The 18,034-nt window shown below is 33.5% G+C and overlaps 1 protein-coding gene and 1 long non-coding RNA gene across 5 annotated transcripts in view; one reads left to right on the top strand and one right to left on the bottom strand.

Moving 5' to 3' along the window:
• LOC143062959 (protein strawberry notch homolog 1-like) overlaps positions 1-4,963 on the bottom strand; it is a 78,253-nt gene extending 73,290 nt beyond the window's left edge. The window contains exons 1-3 of one of the 4 annotated variants that reach the window (XM_076234826.1): positions 4,856-4,955; positions 2,635-2,790; positions 8-599 (exon numbers count right to left, since the gene is read on the bottom strand). In XM_076234826.1, coding sequence (XP_076090941.1) covers positions 8-585 — 578 coding nt within the window. In that variant the 5' untranslated portion in view covers positions 586-599; positions 2,635-2,790; positions 4,856-4,955. Of the gene's footprint in view, positions 1-7; positions 600-2,634; positions 2,791-4,760 lie in introns of all 4 variants that reach the window. The other 3 variants (XM_076234824.1, XM_076234825.1, XM_076234827.1) reach the window with 3 other exon arrangements.
• A 2,290-nt stretch (positions 4,964-7,253) lies between these two features.
• LOC143062127 (uncharacterized) lies at positions 7,254-12,278 on the top strand. The gene is made up of 2 exons (XR_012974561.1): positions 7,254-7,515; positions 11,633-12,278. It is a non-coding gene; the product is annotated as an uncharacterized LOC143062127 (long non-coding RNA).
• Positions 12,279-18,034: the final 5,756 nt, after the last annotated feature.

The raw sequence follows: 18,034 nt of genomic DNA, 5'->3' as shown, positions 1-18,034 counted from the left end.
ACCTTACCTGACACTTTCTTCAAGCCCATCATCCTTCATTTTTCCAATTTCTTCCTGTTCTGTTAGATCGACTGTTGGTGGTTTTGGTGTCTGCTGTACAACTAAACTGTTAGTAGGATACAATCCATTTAGGGTTTGAATTTGTTGCAATATTGGATGTACAGGGATCATAGGTGATCCATTTGACATCATTACTGGTGATTGATAAGCTCCGTTAGTTATTTGGCTTAAATTAATCATTTGAGAGGCTAACACAGGAGGCATCGTGGACATTTGAATAGATTGATTCATTTGACTGACATTTGGCGATATCAAATTTTGTGAGAGCATTGTTTTGTTATTTTGTTCAACTTGAGGAACAGTTCCTTCCTTAGAGTTCAATATCTGGGACAGTACTAACCGATGTTGACCTAATGAATTATCTGTTCCATTGTTCATTCTTAAACTATTCCCAGTGGTCTCCTCTTTTCCATTTAGTTTTTCATGATCATTGTTCTCTTCACTTTTTTGTTCACTCTGTAATTTGAATTTCTTAACATCATGGTTTGAAGCATCATTTTCCTGTAGTAGACTCTCTGTTTCCATAGTAAAAATATAGTCTGAAAGCAGATATAATTAATATTCAAGAGAATTATAGGATAAGATTACACTATATATTACATGTATATTTCATTATAATATGTTTTTTTTATTTGGACAACATCAATCTCGAGTCATTCTGAAATTGACCTTCATTTCAAAATAAAATGTATCATTCATAATGACAGGAGTTCCACAATAAATTAAAGTGTACAGGTAAATAAAAAAAAACTTTAAAGAAATTGTGTTTTCTGGATCCTGGCAAATAAATGTAATTATAAGTATGGAATGCTTCTTTCAGTACTTTTATAATTTTATAGCATAAAGGGTTGTAAAAGTGTTGACCGTGTGAACATTTCACCTGTCATTTTGAAGAATTAAGTGCTTCTGCACTTCATACAAATTGTAATTTGGTCAACACCCATGACACCCCAGTTATTTTCAAATAGAAACATTCAATATTTAAGACAATTCTTTGGGTCAAGCAGAACAAACATTTTTGTTTTTACAAATATCGATGAGGTGTATAATTTGTGACAGGTGATCATGCATGCATTTACAATCAAAACTACATAATTGTGTAGTCAGCTGATCTTTATTTTTCATGTATTTAAAAATTTAGATAAAACAGGGGGGTAAACCTTCATTAGACAAATCAAATCTTTGTACTAAAATGAAAATGCATACCTGCCAACTGTCACTATTTGCTGGGGATTTCCCCCATGGAGGCTCCCAAATTGAAAATTTGAAAGAGCAATTTTGTCCTTAATTTTTAACAAAGCAATTAATTTTACAATGGCTACAGGTTTGTAAAAGTATGAGGAAGCCAAAAAACAACATTAAAATATATTTGAAGGCCCCTTGAAGGTTTTGTTGGACTATAAGAGCCCTCTTGCATATAAAGCCCCAATGGGCATTTTTAAAAGTTGGTAGGTATGAAAATGTAAAATCAGAAGCTTACACAACAGCCCAAGTGGATTTTGCTTTTTCCACCTGCCCACCCGTGCCCACTCTAGCTATAATTTTTAAAATATTGATTACAAATGCTTATCTAATTTTTTCAAGTGATTGTACTTGCAAGTCTCGGTCCTACTAAAAAGCGCCCGGAACCGCCCCGGAAAAGAAAAAGCCCCCGGAGAAAAGAAAAAGCGCCCGGAGAAGAAAAAATAGCGCCCGGGAGAATAAAATAAATAAAATTTTACAACATTAATGTTTTCTTGAATAAAAAAAAAAAAATATTGCTTGTTTTGTCCTTAATATTAATGGGGATATGCACGATGCTACATCTAAAGTGTGTAGATGGTGTTGTTGCATTTTTACATTTTATATTTCATTTTGTTTTATAGTAAGTAAGAATTGAAATGATATGTATATTTTAGAATTGAATGCTTCTTTTTGTAAATTTATTGGGGTGTAAAAGCGTTGACCGAAGTACATTTCGTATGAAGCGCGGAAGCGCTTCATTCTAAAAATGTGCGCACGGTCAACGCTTTTACAACCCTATAAAGTTACAAAAAGAAGCATTCAATACTTATAATTACATTTTTTAGCTATGATCATGAAAATACGAATTTTATATTTTTTTTTATTTAATTCACCTGTGCACTTTATTGTTGGACCACGTGTTATCATGAATGAAAAGTTGTATTGAGCAATGCAACTGCTTATGGAATAACATGTGATGTGCAGTTAGCCAATCAGAATAAAGTATTATAATGAAACATACATCTAATGTAATTATTTATAAATATAATAAGCTAAGACTAATCAACAATCGTTAACTGTACACACGACACGCTGATTACAGTAATCCGATTGTAATGAAATAAGATAAGACTAATTAACAATCGTTTAACTGTACACACGACACACGCTGATTACGGTAATCCAATTAACCACAATCGTTAATATTCAAAACCATTTGTGTGTATTTCATATATGGTATTTATATAGTCCTATAATATAAGACTCTATGAACCTTTATCTTACATTATAGGACTAGGTATTTATAAAGAAATTGATTACTTTTAGGCTGGTGAACAGGGATTTAATTACCTACGATTTTGCTGTAAAAGAGAAAAGGGAATGCTACCCACAATGACTGAAGCTGAGTACAGCGAAGATAAGTTGGCTGTACATTCGGAACATTCTACATCCAAACTGCTGTTGAAACAATACAAGATGAATGAGAATGGTGAGAGATTCTTGGTGCTATAAAGAAAATACCGGAAATATATATTTATAATAACATTAAGCTTTAAAATATATAATATAAAAAAAGTTATATCTGTTTCATATGAAGCATTTGAATTCACTGTCTCGTTTGTCATATAATAAAAGACAGCAAAATAACTGGACAATAGTGAAGTCACATGCTTTCTAAACTTTTAGTCTATCTCGAGGCTTCGAATTATACACATATGTCTAAAATATAAAGAAGATGTTGTGTGATTGCCAATAAACCCACTTTCCACTTTTCACAAGAGACAAAATGACACAGAAATTCACAACTATAGGTCACCGTACGGCTTCAATAATGAGCAAAGCCAATACCGCATAGTCAGCTGTAAAAGGCCCAGAAATAAAAATGTAAAGCAATTCAAACAAGAAAAATGCGGACTAATTTATGTAAAAAGTAAATGATCCCAACCCTCCCCTAACCTGGGACAGTACAACATCTATTAAACTCTATTATTTTGGTTTCAGGTGTCCCATTGACATCTTTTTGGACGATATTCCTGGATCACAGATAAGTGGCAAAAGCCTTGTTTTTGGCTCGGATGAGGAAAAGGCTTTGACGAAAGCAATACACAAGTGCTTTCCAGATTCCCAGCAAATTCTTTGCACACGGCACATTGAGGAAAATTTTAAGAGACATTTACGGGAAGTCATTGGCGAAAAAGACCCAAATTATAACACTGTGCTCAACGATGTATTTGGCATAGATGGTCTCCTCTCTTCTCCTGATGATGTTGAGTTTGACCTAAAGGTAATGGAGTTGGATGCGAAGTACGAGTACAGTGTTCCCGCGTTTCAACGTTACTTTAGCAGTAGTACATCATCTTTGAAGAACTATGTCTGGGAACCGGCACAAAGACATTGCCCCAATTAACTGGAAGAACAATTTAAGCGAATCCATGAACAATATTTTAAAACTATCTACAAATTGGAAAGCCGTTAAGCTCCCGGACCTTATAGGCAAACTTCACAAGATTGTTCAATTGCAATATCGAGATATACGCCGAGCATTACATGGCCAGGGGAACTATGTGTTGGCTCCTTGGGCTAGAAAACTTCAAGTAACAGAAGTGGTATGGTCGTCAAAATGTGCAAAAGAAAAGGACGCCATTTTCAGAAAGTTAATGAATCTAAGCAAACCTAGAGACAATTTTGTGGAATCATCTGACAGAAAATTAAAGAGTCCTAAAACTCCAACCACCGCAAGGAAGCCAAACCAAAAGAAGCGTATTCGTAGCAACAAGACCACTACCTTGAAATTTTCAACATAACTTTTAATGTACATTGTATTATATTCGTTATGAACAGTAGTGTAGTTAACAGTTTGTATGAATAGGTGGTAAGACCCATAGTGCTTTACTTTTAGTGCTTTTTAACAATAGTAAATGTTTTATATGCATATGCTGATAAACATGTCTTTTGATGTCTTACATTTTATAAATCTTAAGCAAAAACTGTGATCCATTATTATCTGTCTTTCGAAATAGCATTCATATATTACTGTTAAAATCGAAACATTCATACTTGTTTTAGTGTTTTATTACAAATGTCTATTATCTAAATTTGCAAGATACTTGTCTAAAATTAAAAAAAATCAATTTGCATAACTTATTTTATCACCACAAAGATGTCTCATGCCAATACAATAACTATTTATTTTCCCCGGGCGCATTTTCTTTTCCCCGGGCACTATTTTTTCTTCCCCGGGCGCTTTTTCTTTTCCCCAGGCGCTTTTTCTTCTCCCGGGCGCATTTTAGTAGGACCCGCAAGTCTTTAGATTAAACAAAAGAAATTGCATACCCACTCCTATGGGTGGGCAGAGTGAACAAGGTAGAAATTTTGTCCACTCGGTGCCCACTCCCATGGTGGGCCGGTGGACAAAGCAAAATCCATCCGAGCTGTAGAGTATGTGATTATACATCCCTAAAGTTGCTGAAAATAACCTGTTGACGCTCTTCTATTATTGTTTATACCAATAAAATTCTCTATTGTATGTTTTCTTGAATTACAAAAGAAAGTAATCTGAAGGGTTATTTACAATAGATGTGTCGTTAATTCTTTTTGTTTTGTTATAAAGATTGAGAGATTTGTCTTTACATTTTCTGCTGTTGCCGCGATTTGTTCTGCAACTAAACGTATCTCAGTGTCAGAGAGCGTTTAACGGGGATAAACAAATACCATAAAAAATACCACTAGGAGAAAGCAGTTAACCAAAACGTACCAATGTTCGGTATAATCATTATAGCATAGTAAGCGTGTAGTGAAGTTACATATATATTTGAGGCAATAGGTGACTTAGAACATGACATTTAATTCTTGAAATAAAGTTATTCAGTGAATTGAGGCTAATGGTTAAATGCTGTTAGCGGCAAACTGCAATAGGTACGACCCCAAGGTATATTACTTAAAGGCACTTATAAAACATTTCTTTTCATAGCTGGGATCTAAGGCAAAATTGCTAAATCTCAATTATTTAACGCTATTTTCAATATTAACAATATTATTCTATTCATTATGGTCAACCGTTTTGATCTATATCCAGGTTTTTTTTTATATATAAAGCTAACACATTTGTTTTGTAATACTTGTAATTTATCTTTATATTTTTTTGCTGACATCAGCATACTATGCAGAACAGGCATAGTCAAAATGACATTGAAGCTGTAACTAAAGTCTTTTTAGATTCACTGATTGTTCTGATAAACAGTTGGCTTGTCTGTGTAGGAACTTCAATCTTTAATTTATCTTTTGAATAATGAAAAACTACTAAATGATAAACTATCAGATATAAAGGATAACAGCAAACTCACTATTTATAAACATATAATACAGAAGAAAAATATTTAACTTGCTCAAAACTTAAATTCAGAAAACTGATAACAAAATTTAGATTAAGTGACCATAATTTATAAATAGAAAAGGGAAGATACCTTAAAATACCAAGAGAAGAAAGATTATGCAAAAACTGTAAACAAATTGAAGATGAAATTCATTTCTTTTTATATTGTAATTGAAACCATAATAATAGAAAAGTTTATTTTGATTTTTTGATAAATGGGAATATCCACTTTATAAATTTTAATGACATAGATAGAATAACATATATACTCAACCCAATTTCACACATTCAGGTAAATAAGCTAGGATCCTTAAATTTTTAAAATAGTCTATTGAACTGAGGACAGGGGACTCTTAAAAATATTTACTTTCATTGTGTATATTAATGATCTTATTGTAATTTTTTATTTTCATTTTGTTATGTTGTGTCACAACTATAAATATGTAAAGATTTGAATCGAATTGAATAATATTATCATTTAATATTCTTTCTTCAGAAAAAAAAATATCAATATTCAGGATTAAATACTTCACACAATTTTGAGCTGAAATTGTGTGATTATTACAAGTAAAGTAAAACCTGCGAATTTTAGACAATTTACGTTTGATTCAAACAGAATAGTTTCTGTTTTCCCCAAATGAAGTGATAATGTATTATCGATAAGCCATTTGCTGCACGATTCAACTTCCGTACCCAGTTTCTGAGATATAACTTCTGGGTTCTTATGAGAGTATAGTATGGTACTATCACCAGCATATAATAAAATTTTGCAACAAGTTGATTCAAACAAAATGATTCTTTATGTCAAGTTTATTACAGATGTTTAATGTAATAACATGTGCACACAATGTTCTTAAAAATGACTCGATTACATTCCTCCGAGTCTCAGAATTTACATATCTCATTTAATATCTAGACCAAACGTTTCTGCTCTTTGACAATCCAAGATATGGGGATATAGTCGATATCCAGCCAATTTTACCAAAAAAATGTATATTGAACAAAATGGATGAAAGGTTACCAGCGTTTGTTTTTGTAAAAAATAGTATTGTCTGTTGAACTAAGCATAAGATTTTTTTTCAAATCTGCCAACCGGGAAGATGTCTTTTGTTTTGGATTTTTGTTTTGGAAACGAGCCTTCCCATGTCTTCCCGAAGATTGAGATCAAATATGCTATAGACAGAAGCTATATGCACAGAACAATAATACATGTATGTAAAAAAATATCTTTTTGATTTTTAATAGAATACAACGCGACGTTTTAAGAATGGTTAGTGTGATTAATCTCAATATAATAAATATGGTTAATGATTTGAAATAACATTGTGAAAGAACTTTTTTATCAGGCCACAATATTTTAATAGTGAAAACACAGACTAATCAATTTGAAGTCATATCTAGTTTTCGTCATTTCTTGAATTAACGGCCGATTCTTCCTAAAACCAATTCCCTAAACATGGAGAAATATCGATTTAAATTCGGTACGAAATCAAATTAAAACTTATTGCCAAAACCAATCTATGATTGTTATTCCTGAGACAATACTGAAAATCTGAAAGCAATCGACTTAATTGAATATTGAGTATAATGCGATCCTAGATATTTTAGCCTTAAATATTACAGTGAGTTTCAGACCTAACTGACCAATGATTAATCTCGTTTAGGAAACATACATGATGATCACGTACTATGATAATAAAAGTCATAGATTGTATTATATAGTGTTATTTTTGATACAAAATGAAGCTATGATTAAAATCGAAGGTAAATAAACATGTGAGTAGTAAGGATCTGTGCATGCATGGTTAATGCTTAGGATATACTAGTATATTTTACAGCGAGGATTGATATGTAAAATTGTAAGTATAATTATTAGTCATTCTCATTGTATTTCTCTGATAAATATTAAAATAACGTATCAGTTATCACTTTAAAAAATTCACCCATGCAAATTTTGATTCAGTTAACTTTCTTATTTTATAAAGCCTCGGTCACACCTTACCGGATAAGACGAACGGACGCATAACGGATGAAAATAAAAGTTGTCCGTTGACAAAATTGTTATCCGTTGGGCGTCCGTTGATGTACTGACCAACTAAAACGGACGCCTAACGAATGCATAACGGACATGCAACGGATATGCAACGGACGAGAAACGGAGACGTAACGGACAGAACGGATGTCGAACGTACATCTAACGGACGAGTACCGCATAAAACGGACACATAACGGAAGCGTACCGGATAAAACGGATAAACAAGATATACGAAAGAATTAAAGGCGACAATAATAATACATGTAAATCGCATTAATATTGAAAATGTTCTAGTTAAGTAATTAAGAAAGTAGATTTTATTTAGAGTCGGCATATATATACATAATAACAGACAAAACATGAGCTCTGATGAGCTTTTTAACTGACTATCACATAAAAAATCATGCAAATACTACCAAACAAAACTGAAAAAAACATGCAATATAATGAAAGCAAATCTATTTGATTTGTGAGCCTCCAGAGTCAAAGTTCTGTGTAACTGGTTTTTGTTTGTTCTTCAAAATGCCGCTAAAGGGCAGTGTCTGACCTGAATAAGTTTAACAGCTGCTTGATTGTGAATATGTGCCCTTACTCTAAGATCGATTATGAATAATAAGAATTCATGAACCTTAAGAAATCTTTTTGGCATTTCTGACGAGAAATTTTCAATTGGCATTAATTTTATCCGTTTCAGATCCGTTCATCGTCCGTTTTGTCCGTTATACGTCCGGTAGAAGTCCGTTTCTCATCCGTTTTATCCGTTAGACGTCCGTTAGAAGTCCGTTGGTGAATTTATCTGCCAGACCTCCAACGGATGTATAACGGACACGTAACGGATACAAAACGGAAACGAAACGGACGAGTACCGTATAAAACGGACGCCTAACGGACGTCTAACGGACGTTCAACGGACATTTTATCCGTTAGACGTCCGTTCAAAGTTTTGAACATGCTCAAAATTTTCCACCGGACAGAACGGACGTCGACGGATAAAACGGACGCTTAACGGACATGCAACGGATAAAACGGACGCTTAACGGACATGCAACGGATATGGACGGACGTCTAACGGACTTGAACGGATTGAAAAAAAAGTTATCCGTTAGGCGTCCGTTCGAGCTATCCGGTAAGGTGTGACCGAGGCTTTATGAAGAAAAAATATTTATGTAAATGCATTCAAAAATATTTGGTTTTGTATTTAATGTCCGTTGGAAAGCGAGAAGAAAGGAAAGCAGATAATTCATTTAAAAATCATCAAAGGGGTGACATGTTTACTATCCTCCCACTTCAGGAAAGAGTCAAACAAAAGAAGGAAGATTAATTGTATAAATGTTGCTGGTCACATTTTTTTGCAGTGCCGTCAGCTTTTGAAATATAATGTTATGAAATGCTGTTAAAATTTTAATTATACACCAAGGAGTATGATATGACCTTGTTAGCTGGAAGCACGATGTTATATTGGATAAACAATTATTTTTTCTCTACCTCCCTTCCTACCTTAAGTTATCATTAGTGTGAAATTTCCATGCCTACCCTAAGACAATTATGGGCATTTTTTTCATTACAGCAACGTTAAACAAGCGTTAAACTTTAAATAATTTCTTTTCAAAGTCTCGGTAAAATTATTTTACCTAGCTAACTATCATATTTTTTTTCTGCGAGTAGGCAGAAATTGTTACACGGGTTACTAACTTGGCCGTATATTTAGTTTTTCTTGTAAGACCGAAAAGGGGGGGGGGGTGAGTCTTGAAGATTCAAAAGTTTTATAAATGCATAAATTAAAAGAAAATGTACAATTCTTCGTTTCCTTTTTCTATTCATGAAATGAATAGAGGTAAAGGAAATGCAGGGTGAAAGTCAACAAGACAGCAAACAAAATACCAAAAACAAGCAATCTAGAGTTCTACATTGATCGTCATCAATTAGTATAGAAAATCTATATATTTGTATTATAGTATACAATATGTTAAAGATTAGGAATGTTGAGAATGAATCGAATAGACTCGAGACATCAATAATATAATTTGTTTAAGACTGCCAAAATACTTTAATTTTCACCTGGTATATAGAGCTTTTACAACTGCGTGCTCTATCTTAGAGCTTTACGTACTATAATTAGTGTGTTCAGTTCATAAAGAACAGGGATCACAAATCATAAGCCGGATTGCCAGTCATAAACCATGGAATTAGACGCTAAAAATTGAAATGTTATTTTATCCTTTTCGCCCTCTCCCCCGTAGTAAAGATTAACTATTTTTAGTTTTGGGGTCTTGTCATCACTGTCTATTATATAACGTTGATTGATCGTGGTTGCTTAGCGTCCAGTGGCAAATATTTCATGCATGCTCAGGACGATATTATATAACAGAAGTTCAAGAACTTAGCATAAACAAGTGTTACAGATATATCCAGACGAATATAAATCAACGCAACTGATTACCAACTTCTCGAAAATATTTACTAATTTAATCAAAATAATTACACATCGCATATTTTACCAATAATTTCATCTAACAACACAGACACGAAAAGAACATTCTTAGATTAATTATACATTCTAGGGCAAGTACAATTAGATGGTAAATAATATGGAAGTAGCACACTCAGACACTAATACTAAACGTAACGCCATGAAAATTGTCAAAACTTTAAAAAATCAACAACGAGACGCTAGTAACATAAGTTATCATCACACTTTTTCAATAAACCTCTACAGATTTAAGAACACGAATCAAAAGGACCTTTTACTGGGTGAAGAATGAAAACAAACTATAAAGAAGGTTTATCATTCATTTAATGGAGCCAATATCTAGAGGGAGTTGGTTATCAGTAACAGCTTTTAATTATTTAGTCAGTGTTGAGGCATATTTAACTAATATTTATCGAAGTTGTGAGTATCGACGTGTTCGAATGAGTGATCTTAGTTTTGAACATTTCTTTATCATAGAACTTAGATTAATGACGACAACGTCGTTCGGTGCTTTATAAGCAGACACAACAACAAAATTTTGTCCATCATAATTTTGCCATTGAGTCACTTCAGTTTAACGAGTTTGTCACAGTATAACGTTACTTTTGAAATCTTTAAAAGCGTTTTGAAGAGAAAACAATTATGGCTAGGAGGTGTTTATCATCTACGCTTAAATATGTAGTAAGAGGAAATGCAGTTGCTTATATCTTCAAGATATTTTTTTAACGTGTATCTAGGTATAAACAGATGTGGTATAAGAGTGCCAATGAGACAAATCTCCATCCAAGTCACAATTTGTAAAAGTAAACCATTTTAGGTCAAAGTCAGACGGTCTTCAACACGGAGCCTTTATTCTCACCGAACAGCAAGCTATAAAGGACCCCAAAGTAACTAGCGTAAATAAAGGTCCGCAAAGTAACTAGCGTAAAACCATTCAATCGGGAGAACCAAGGTCTAATCTATATTAAAAAAAAACAAAAAAAAAAAAAAAACGGATAACGAGCTCGAATCACGTATGGACCACATCAACAACGACAACTACTGAACACCAGATTCCTGACTTAGGACAGGTGCAAACAAATGCAGAGGGTTCAAACGTTTGAATAGGTACCAACCTTCATCCTTTTCAAATTCACCGCACGTTATATGAGGGGAGGAAAAATATGACGTTAACGATATTTAAAAAAACCACAACATAACGAACTCAACACTTGATACATTCATTGACGTCATACTTAATTATACTTTTAAAGTCTTGAGTTTACATACTGAAATATATTAAAAGGATAAGTATAATATATGTATTATATCGAAATAAGGATATATGGTATGATTGCAAATGAGACAAATATTGTTTGTAAAAAAAACATCTTTCATATCAAATTTAAGAAACTATAATTGTTTTGTGTAATAAATACTAGTATATAAGCTTAGCATTTTGCTATCGGATTTTACTAATCTGTATTTTTAGAGTATGGTAGACTTGTAACTGACAAGAACAACGTGATTTAGAGTTTAAAATGCCATCTTGCTACGCGAGGCCAACAACGAAGACCTCAGACCAGAGTAATACCACCATTTCACCAGGGAACATGAACCCAAACGAAAACGTTATAGATGCAGGGATGGACAGTAACGTAAATTATATTAATAACGTCTTCAGTAACAGCACCAATTTCAGTATTTCGCAATTACGAAATGGTAACACAGATAGTTTGTCTCGTATAAATGGCAGCTACACAAATGGTACATTTTCCGGAGACAAATACGAAGACAGTTTTTTGTTCAGGGAGTTTGGAATGATAAGATTAGCAGTGCTGGGGATTGTGATTATGGTACTTATATTATCGACTTGTAAAATTGTATTCAAAATGTTTTCTCGATCTTTACATAACAAACGAGACGATGAATGATTCACGGTTGAAAAATATCAATTTCGTTTAAATTCAACCCCTGGACATGTGAAAAAAGTCAATGCATAGGACAAAGGATATTTAATCAGACTATCTTAATCCGACCAGCATTGTTTTTTACCTGAGTACACTGAGCTGTACTGAACAAAGATAATGTTTTTTGTAGATATCGTCTTTCATACAAATAAATATGTCTTTGTAAAACATTTTCCATTCCTTCTTTGTGTAGAATGTTCAAACGTTCGTGTTGAAAATGATAATTCAGATGCTGCTCAGTAAAACGGAAGACTGAACGGATAAATTGAATGATAAGATGACACAAAAATGCCATTGTCAGCACTCTACGTTGAATTTAGTTTCTCACTTATATATCCGTAATTCAGCAAGGAAAGTATGGTAAAGGATTATGCAGCAGAGTTATCACAAAGTCCAGTCCATGACTCTGGAACTCATGAAAATCTGTCTGTACACATCATTTTCAAAACTGGTTAGTTCAAATGTTCGTTTATAAAAAGTTGTATCATCTGAGTAATCATTTTATAGCAAAAGTTCAAATTATTTTGAATTTGATGTCATTTTCTCACTCTTTATGTCATGGAGACTGAAATAATATTAATTTCAATCATATCTTCTCACTTCTCATAAAGAACACAAATGACGATTACATGGAAACGGGGAATTTGTCAAAGAGACAGCAACCCAACAAAAGAGCAGAAAACAGCAGAAGGCCACTAAGGGTCTTCAACGAACCTAGAAAAACACACACACACCAGGAGGCAGGCTTCAGCTGGCCTATAAAAATTAATCAACACTTACCTTCGAAGCATACAAATAAAACAATAACAACAGATTTTCCAGTTTTCGGACAATAACTCAAATATGCTGCAAGTTGTTTTCGTCAAACTTGGGCGACTTGTTAATATCTAGGGATTTTATTCTTTGAAAAATCCACGGGCGTATCGTGCGCTCATGGCGCAGATGTTTATCTAAAATGTAATGTATTCACATAGAAGTTAATTATTCCAAAGTTAAAATGTTGAAAGGAAATCCTCCAATGGAACTGCACATGCACAAGATTTATTTACAGGAATGTACATATCATATATAACACGAAGCACTCATAGTTCGTTGGCAAATATGTAGATTTTATATTAAAAGCAATGTCAAGCTAAATAAAATCTGGGACACTCATCTAACGCTGTGTCTGGTACAGGTTGACTGTCACTGTGCACAACAGTTCGTCATAGAACCCTATGGGGAAAACCAGAGAACTCGTTATGCCAGAAAACACTGTCAAACACCCAAACAACTATCCATACTAATCTGTGTCCACACTTGTTTACTTATAAAATAGTATTATCAATGACATCAATGATCCGTTTAAACGAGTTCAAGGTCAGATGAACCCTAATCTAACCATTTTATCGTAAACCACATATTGTTACCATTGCAATGTTTACAAAGGGGAACCTTATAGCATCTGAGAAAGAGATCTAAATACGCAAACCGATTATTCCACCATAAAAATGAGTTTTAGGTCAGATGAACCTATGTCATACAGACATTTACACCCTTCCATCATTCAATATACCACAAATGGTTAATTTATTGCCTTTTAAAACGGAACTTACCACCAACACTTAACATTGTCTATTTGAGAGGATAAGGTCAGATGATAACTGCCGGACAGACATTTCCATTTTGATATCATTTCATATACCAAATATATAGTTGACCTTTTGCTTAAAGTATCCGTAAAACAGACTTACCCAGGATTCTAGAAACTTACCATTTACCAATGAATCATTAAATGTTTTAGCTATTAGGATCACGTTAGTTGTCGTCTGCCAATGCAGCAGCATGGTCATCATGTAATAAAAATTGATTTGAAGAACAGTTTATTCGTCACTCGTTACTCATGCTTACCATAGTCCCCCAGCCAAGTACACGATAATTGTTTCTTTTTACGGTGAATCCTGGTCATTGCCTATTGGTAAACAAGAGTGCACACACTGAAATGTCTAGCCTTTACTAACCATTGATATGTTCATAGCCCTAATTATAAAGACTTACTGTCACATAAAATTAACATGCTCCAGGAAAATGAGGTCTAGGTCATATAAACCAAACGAGAAATACATGTAAACCTTTCAATCATTCAATACACTAAATGTAGTTGACCTATTGTTGATAGTTTCTAAGAAACAGACTTCACAAAAAAAAATAAACACTATCCAATGAACCATAAAAATGAAGTCAAATAAAAGGTCAGATGAACCATGCCAGGCAGACATGCACAGCTTACAATCCTTCCATACAACAAATATAGTTGACCTATTGCTCAAAGTTTAAGAAAAACAGACCAAAAACTTAACACTGAGCAATGAACCATAAAATGAGGTCAAGATAAAACTAGAGGCTCTAAAGAGCCTGTGTCGCTCACCTTGGTATATGTGAATATTAAACAAAGGACGCAGATAGATTCATGAAAAATTGTGTTTTGGTGATGGTGAAGTGTTTGTACATCTTACTTTACTGAACATTCTTGCTGCTTACAATTATCTTTATCTATAATGAACTTGGCCAAGTAGTTTCAGTGGAAAATGTTAGTAAAAAGTTACAAATTTTATGAAAATTTTAAAAAATTGTCTATAAAGGACAATAACTCCTTAGGGGGTCAATTGACCATTTCAGTCACGTTGACTTATTTGTAAATCTTACTTTTCTGAACATTATTGCTGTTTACAGATTATCTCTATCTATAATAGTATTCAAGATAATAACAAAAAACAGCAAAATTTCCTTAAAATTACCAATTCAGGGGCAGCAACCTAACAACCAGTTGTCCAATTCATCTGAAAATTTTAGAGCAGATAGATCTGGACTTGATAAACAATTTTTTCCACTGTCATATTTGCTCTAAATGCTTTGGTTTTTAAGTTATAAGCCCAAAACTGCATTTTACCCCTATGTTCTATTTTTAGCCATGGCGGCCATCTTGGTTGGTTGGCTGAGTCACTGGACACAATTTTTAAACTAGATACCCCAATGATGATTGTGGCCAAGTTTGCTTTTATTTGGCCCAGTAGTTTCAGAGGAGAAGATTTTTGTAAAATATAACTAAGATTTACGAAAAAAATGGTTAAAAATTGACTATAAAGGACAATAACTCCTAAAGGGGTCAACTGACCATTTTGGACCTGTTGACTTATTTGTAAATCTTACTTTGCTAAACATTTTTTCTATTTACAGTTTATCTCTATCTATAATAATATTCAAGAAAATAACCAAAAATAGCAAAAATTTCCTTAAAATTACCAATTCAGGGGCAGCAACCTAACAAAGGGTTGTCCGATTCATCTGAAAATTTCAGGACAGTTAGATCTTGACCTAATAAACAACTTTCATCCTGTCAGATTTGCTCTAATTGCTTTGGTTTTTGAGTTATAAGCCAAAAACTGCATTTTACCCCTATGTTTATTTTTAGCCATGGTGGCCATCTTGGTTTGTTGTGCGGGTCACCAGACACAATTTTTAAACTAAATACCCTAATTATGATTTTGGCCATATTTGGTTAAATTTGGCCCAGTAGTTTCAGAGGAGAAGATTTTTGTAAAAGATAACTAAGATTTACGAAAAATGGTTAAAAATTGACTATAAAGGGCAATAACTCCTAAAGGGGTCAACTGACCATTTTGGACCTGTTGACTTATTTGTAAATCTTACTTTGTTTAACATTTTTTCTATTTACAATTTATCTCTATCTATAATAATATTCAAGATAATAACCAAAAACAGCAAAAATTTTCTTAAAATTACCAATTCAGGGGCAGCAACCTAACAACGGGTTGTCCGATTCATCTGAAAATTTCAGGGCAGTTAGATCTTGACCTGATGAACAATTTTACCCCATGTCAGATTTGCTCTAAATGCTTTGGTTTTTGAGTTATAAGCCAAAAACTGCATTTTACCCCCATGTTCTATTTTTAGCCATGGCGGCCATCTTGGTTGGTTGGCAGGGTCACCGAACACAATTTTTAAACTAGATACCCCAATGATGATTGTAACCAAGTTTGGTTGAAATTAGCCCAGTAGTTTCAGAGGAGAAGATTTTTGTAAAAGTTAACGACGGACGACGACGACGGACGACGGACGACGGACGCCGGACGCCGGACGCCGGACGCCAAGTGATGAGAAAAGCTCACTTGGCCCTTCGGGCCAGGTGAGCTAATAAAACCTGTGAGACTGACATGCACATTATAAAATATTTCCTTACACAAAATATATTTAACATATTGCATAAAGTATTAGAAAACTAGGATATAACGTTATAAAGAGGCACAACTCAAGAACTGTGAAAGTGAAGCTGCCAAAATTTGAACTTGAACTGAGTTTAGCGGTAATAAGCACTATATATTGAGAAACTTAAGTTAGAGAACAGAAACGAAAAAAATCAGAAATTTTTCCTTTTGCAAAGGGGCAAAACCCTAAAATAGTAATCCAATGGTTTGTAAGCACTGAATGGTAAAGATTGCTTTAATTTATCAGTTGGTAGTAAAATTGAATACTGCATTGTATAAAGCATTGGTTTTAGTTGATTCAACTACCATTTAGGACAAAGAAAGATAACTCCAATTTTCAAAGAAGATTTCAAAAAGCATTTATTGAAGTTGATTCAACTATGATTATGCTAGGCAAAATTCAAACCTAATCTGTATTTAGTGGTAATAAGCATTGTGTAAAAGTTTTATAATATTTGGTTGATGCAAACTAAAGTTAGAACGGAAACAAACTTTCGTGCATACTTACGTACAGACGGACAAGGGTAAAACTTAATGCCCCATCCCTTACAGTGGGGGCATAATAAGACCAAAATTCAACCAGATGCTCCGCAGGGCACAGCTTTATACGACCGCAGAGGTTGAACCCTGAACGGTTGGGGCAAGTATGGACACAACATTCAAGCTGGATTCAGCTCTAAATTTGGACTGTGATTAAATAGTTGACACAGCATAGGTTTCTGACACAGAATGAATGTGGTCTAATGAACTTAAAATTTATGTTTTGCCTTTTAGCAATTCACTATGCTGTTGAATATTAATCCTCTCAAAAAAATTGAAGCAATTTTCTTTTTATTGATGAAATCTGAAATGAGAAAAATTTACCCCCCCCCCCCCCACCCCAATTTTTTTTTCACATCCCCCTTTCCCTTATTCCAAAACTGATCTCAATTCAAATTTCTAATGGCTCCTAGCAATAACTACTCATTTAAATACATCATAAAATATTAAAATGTAAAAAAAGTGCTTGTTATCACTGAATGGTAAAGATTGTTTTAATTTATCAGTTGGTAGTAAAAGTGAATATACATTGTATATTGTATAAAACAATGATTTAAGTTGATTCAACTACTATTCTGGACAAAGAAAGATAACTCAAATTGAAAATTTTTTGCTATTGCACAATATTGTGCAATTAGATATTTCTTGCTATTGCGCAATACTTTGCAATTGAAAATACTTGCCATTGCGCAATACTGTGCAATTGAAGATTTCTTGCTATTGCGCAATACTGTGCAATTGAAAATTTCTTGCTATTGCACAATACTGTGCAATTGAAGATTTCTTGCTATTGCTGAATACTGTGCAATTGAAAAATTTCTTGCTATTGCACAATACTTAATATAATAATTTTGGATCCTAATTTGGACCAACTTGAAAACTGGGCCCATAATCAAAAATCTAAGTACATGTTTAGATTCAGCATATCAAAGAAGCTCAAGAATTCAATTTTTGTTGAATTCAAGCTAAGTTTAATTTTGGACCCTTTGGACCTTTATGTAGACCAATTTGAAAACGGGACCAAAAATTAAGAATCTACATACTCAGTTAGAATCGGCATATCAAAGAACCCCAATTATTCAATTTTTGGTGAAATCAAACAAAGTTTAATTTTGGACC

Source organism: Mytilus galloprovincialis, chromosome 2 (assembly GCF_965363235.1).
Source record: "Mytilus galloprovincialis chromosome 2, xbMytGall1.hap1.1, whole genome shotgun sequence".
Classification (NCBI taxonomy): Eukaryota; Metazoa; Mollusca; class Bivalvia; order Mytilida; family Mytilidae; genus Mytilus; species Mytilus galloprovincialis.
The sequence above is the reverse complement of the archived record's forward strand: the minus strand, read 5'-3'. Positions and strand labels throughout refer to the sequence as shown.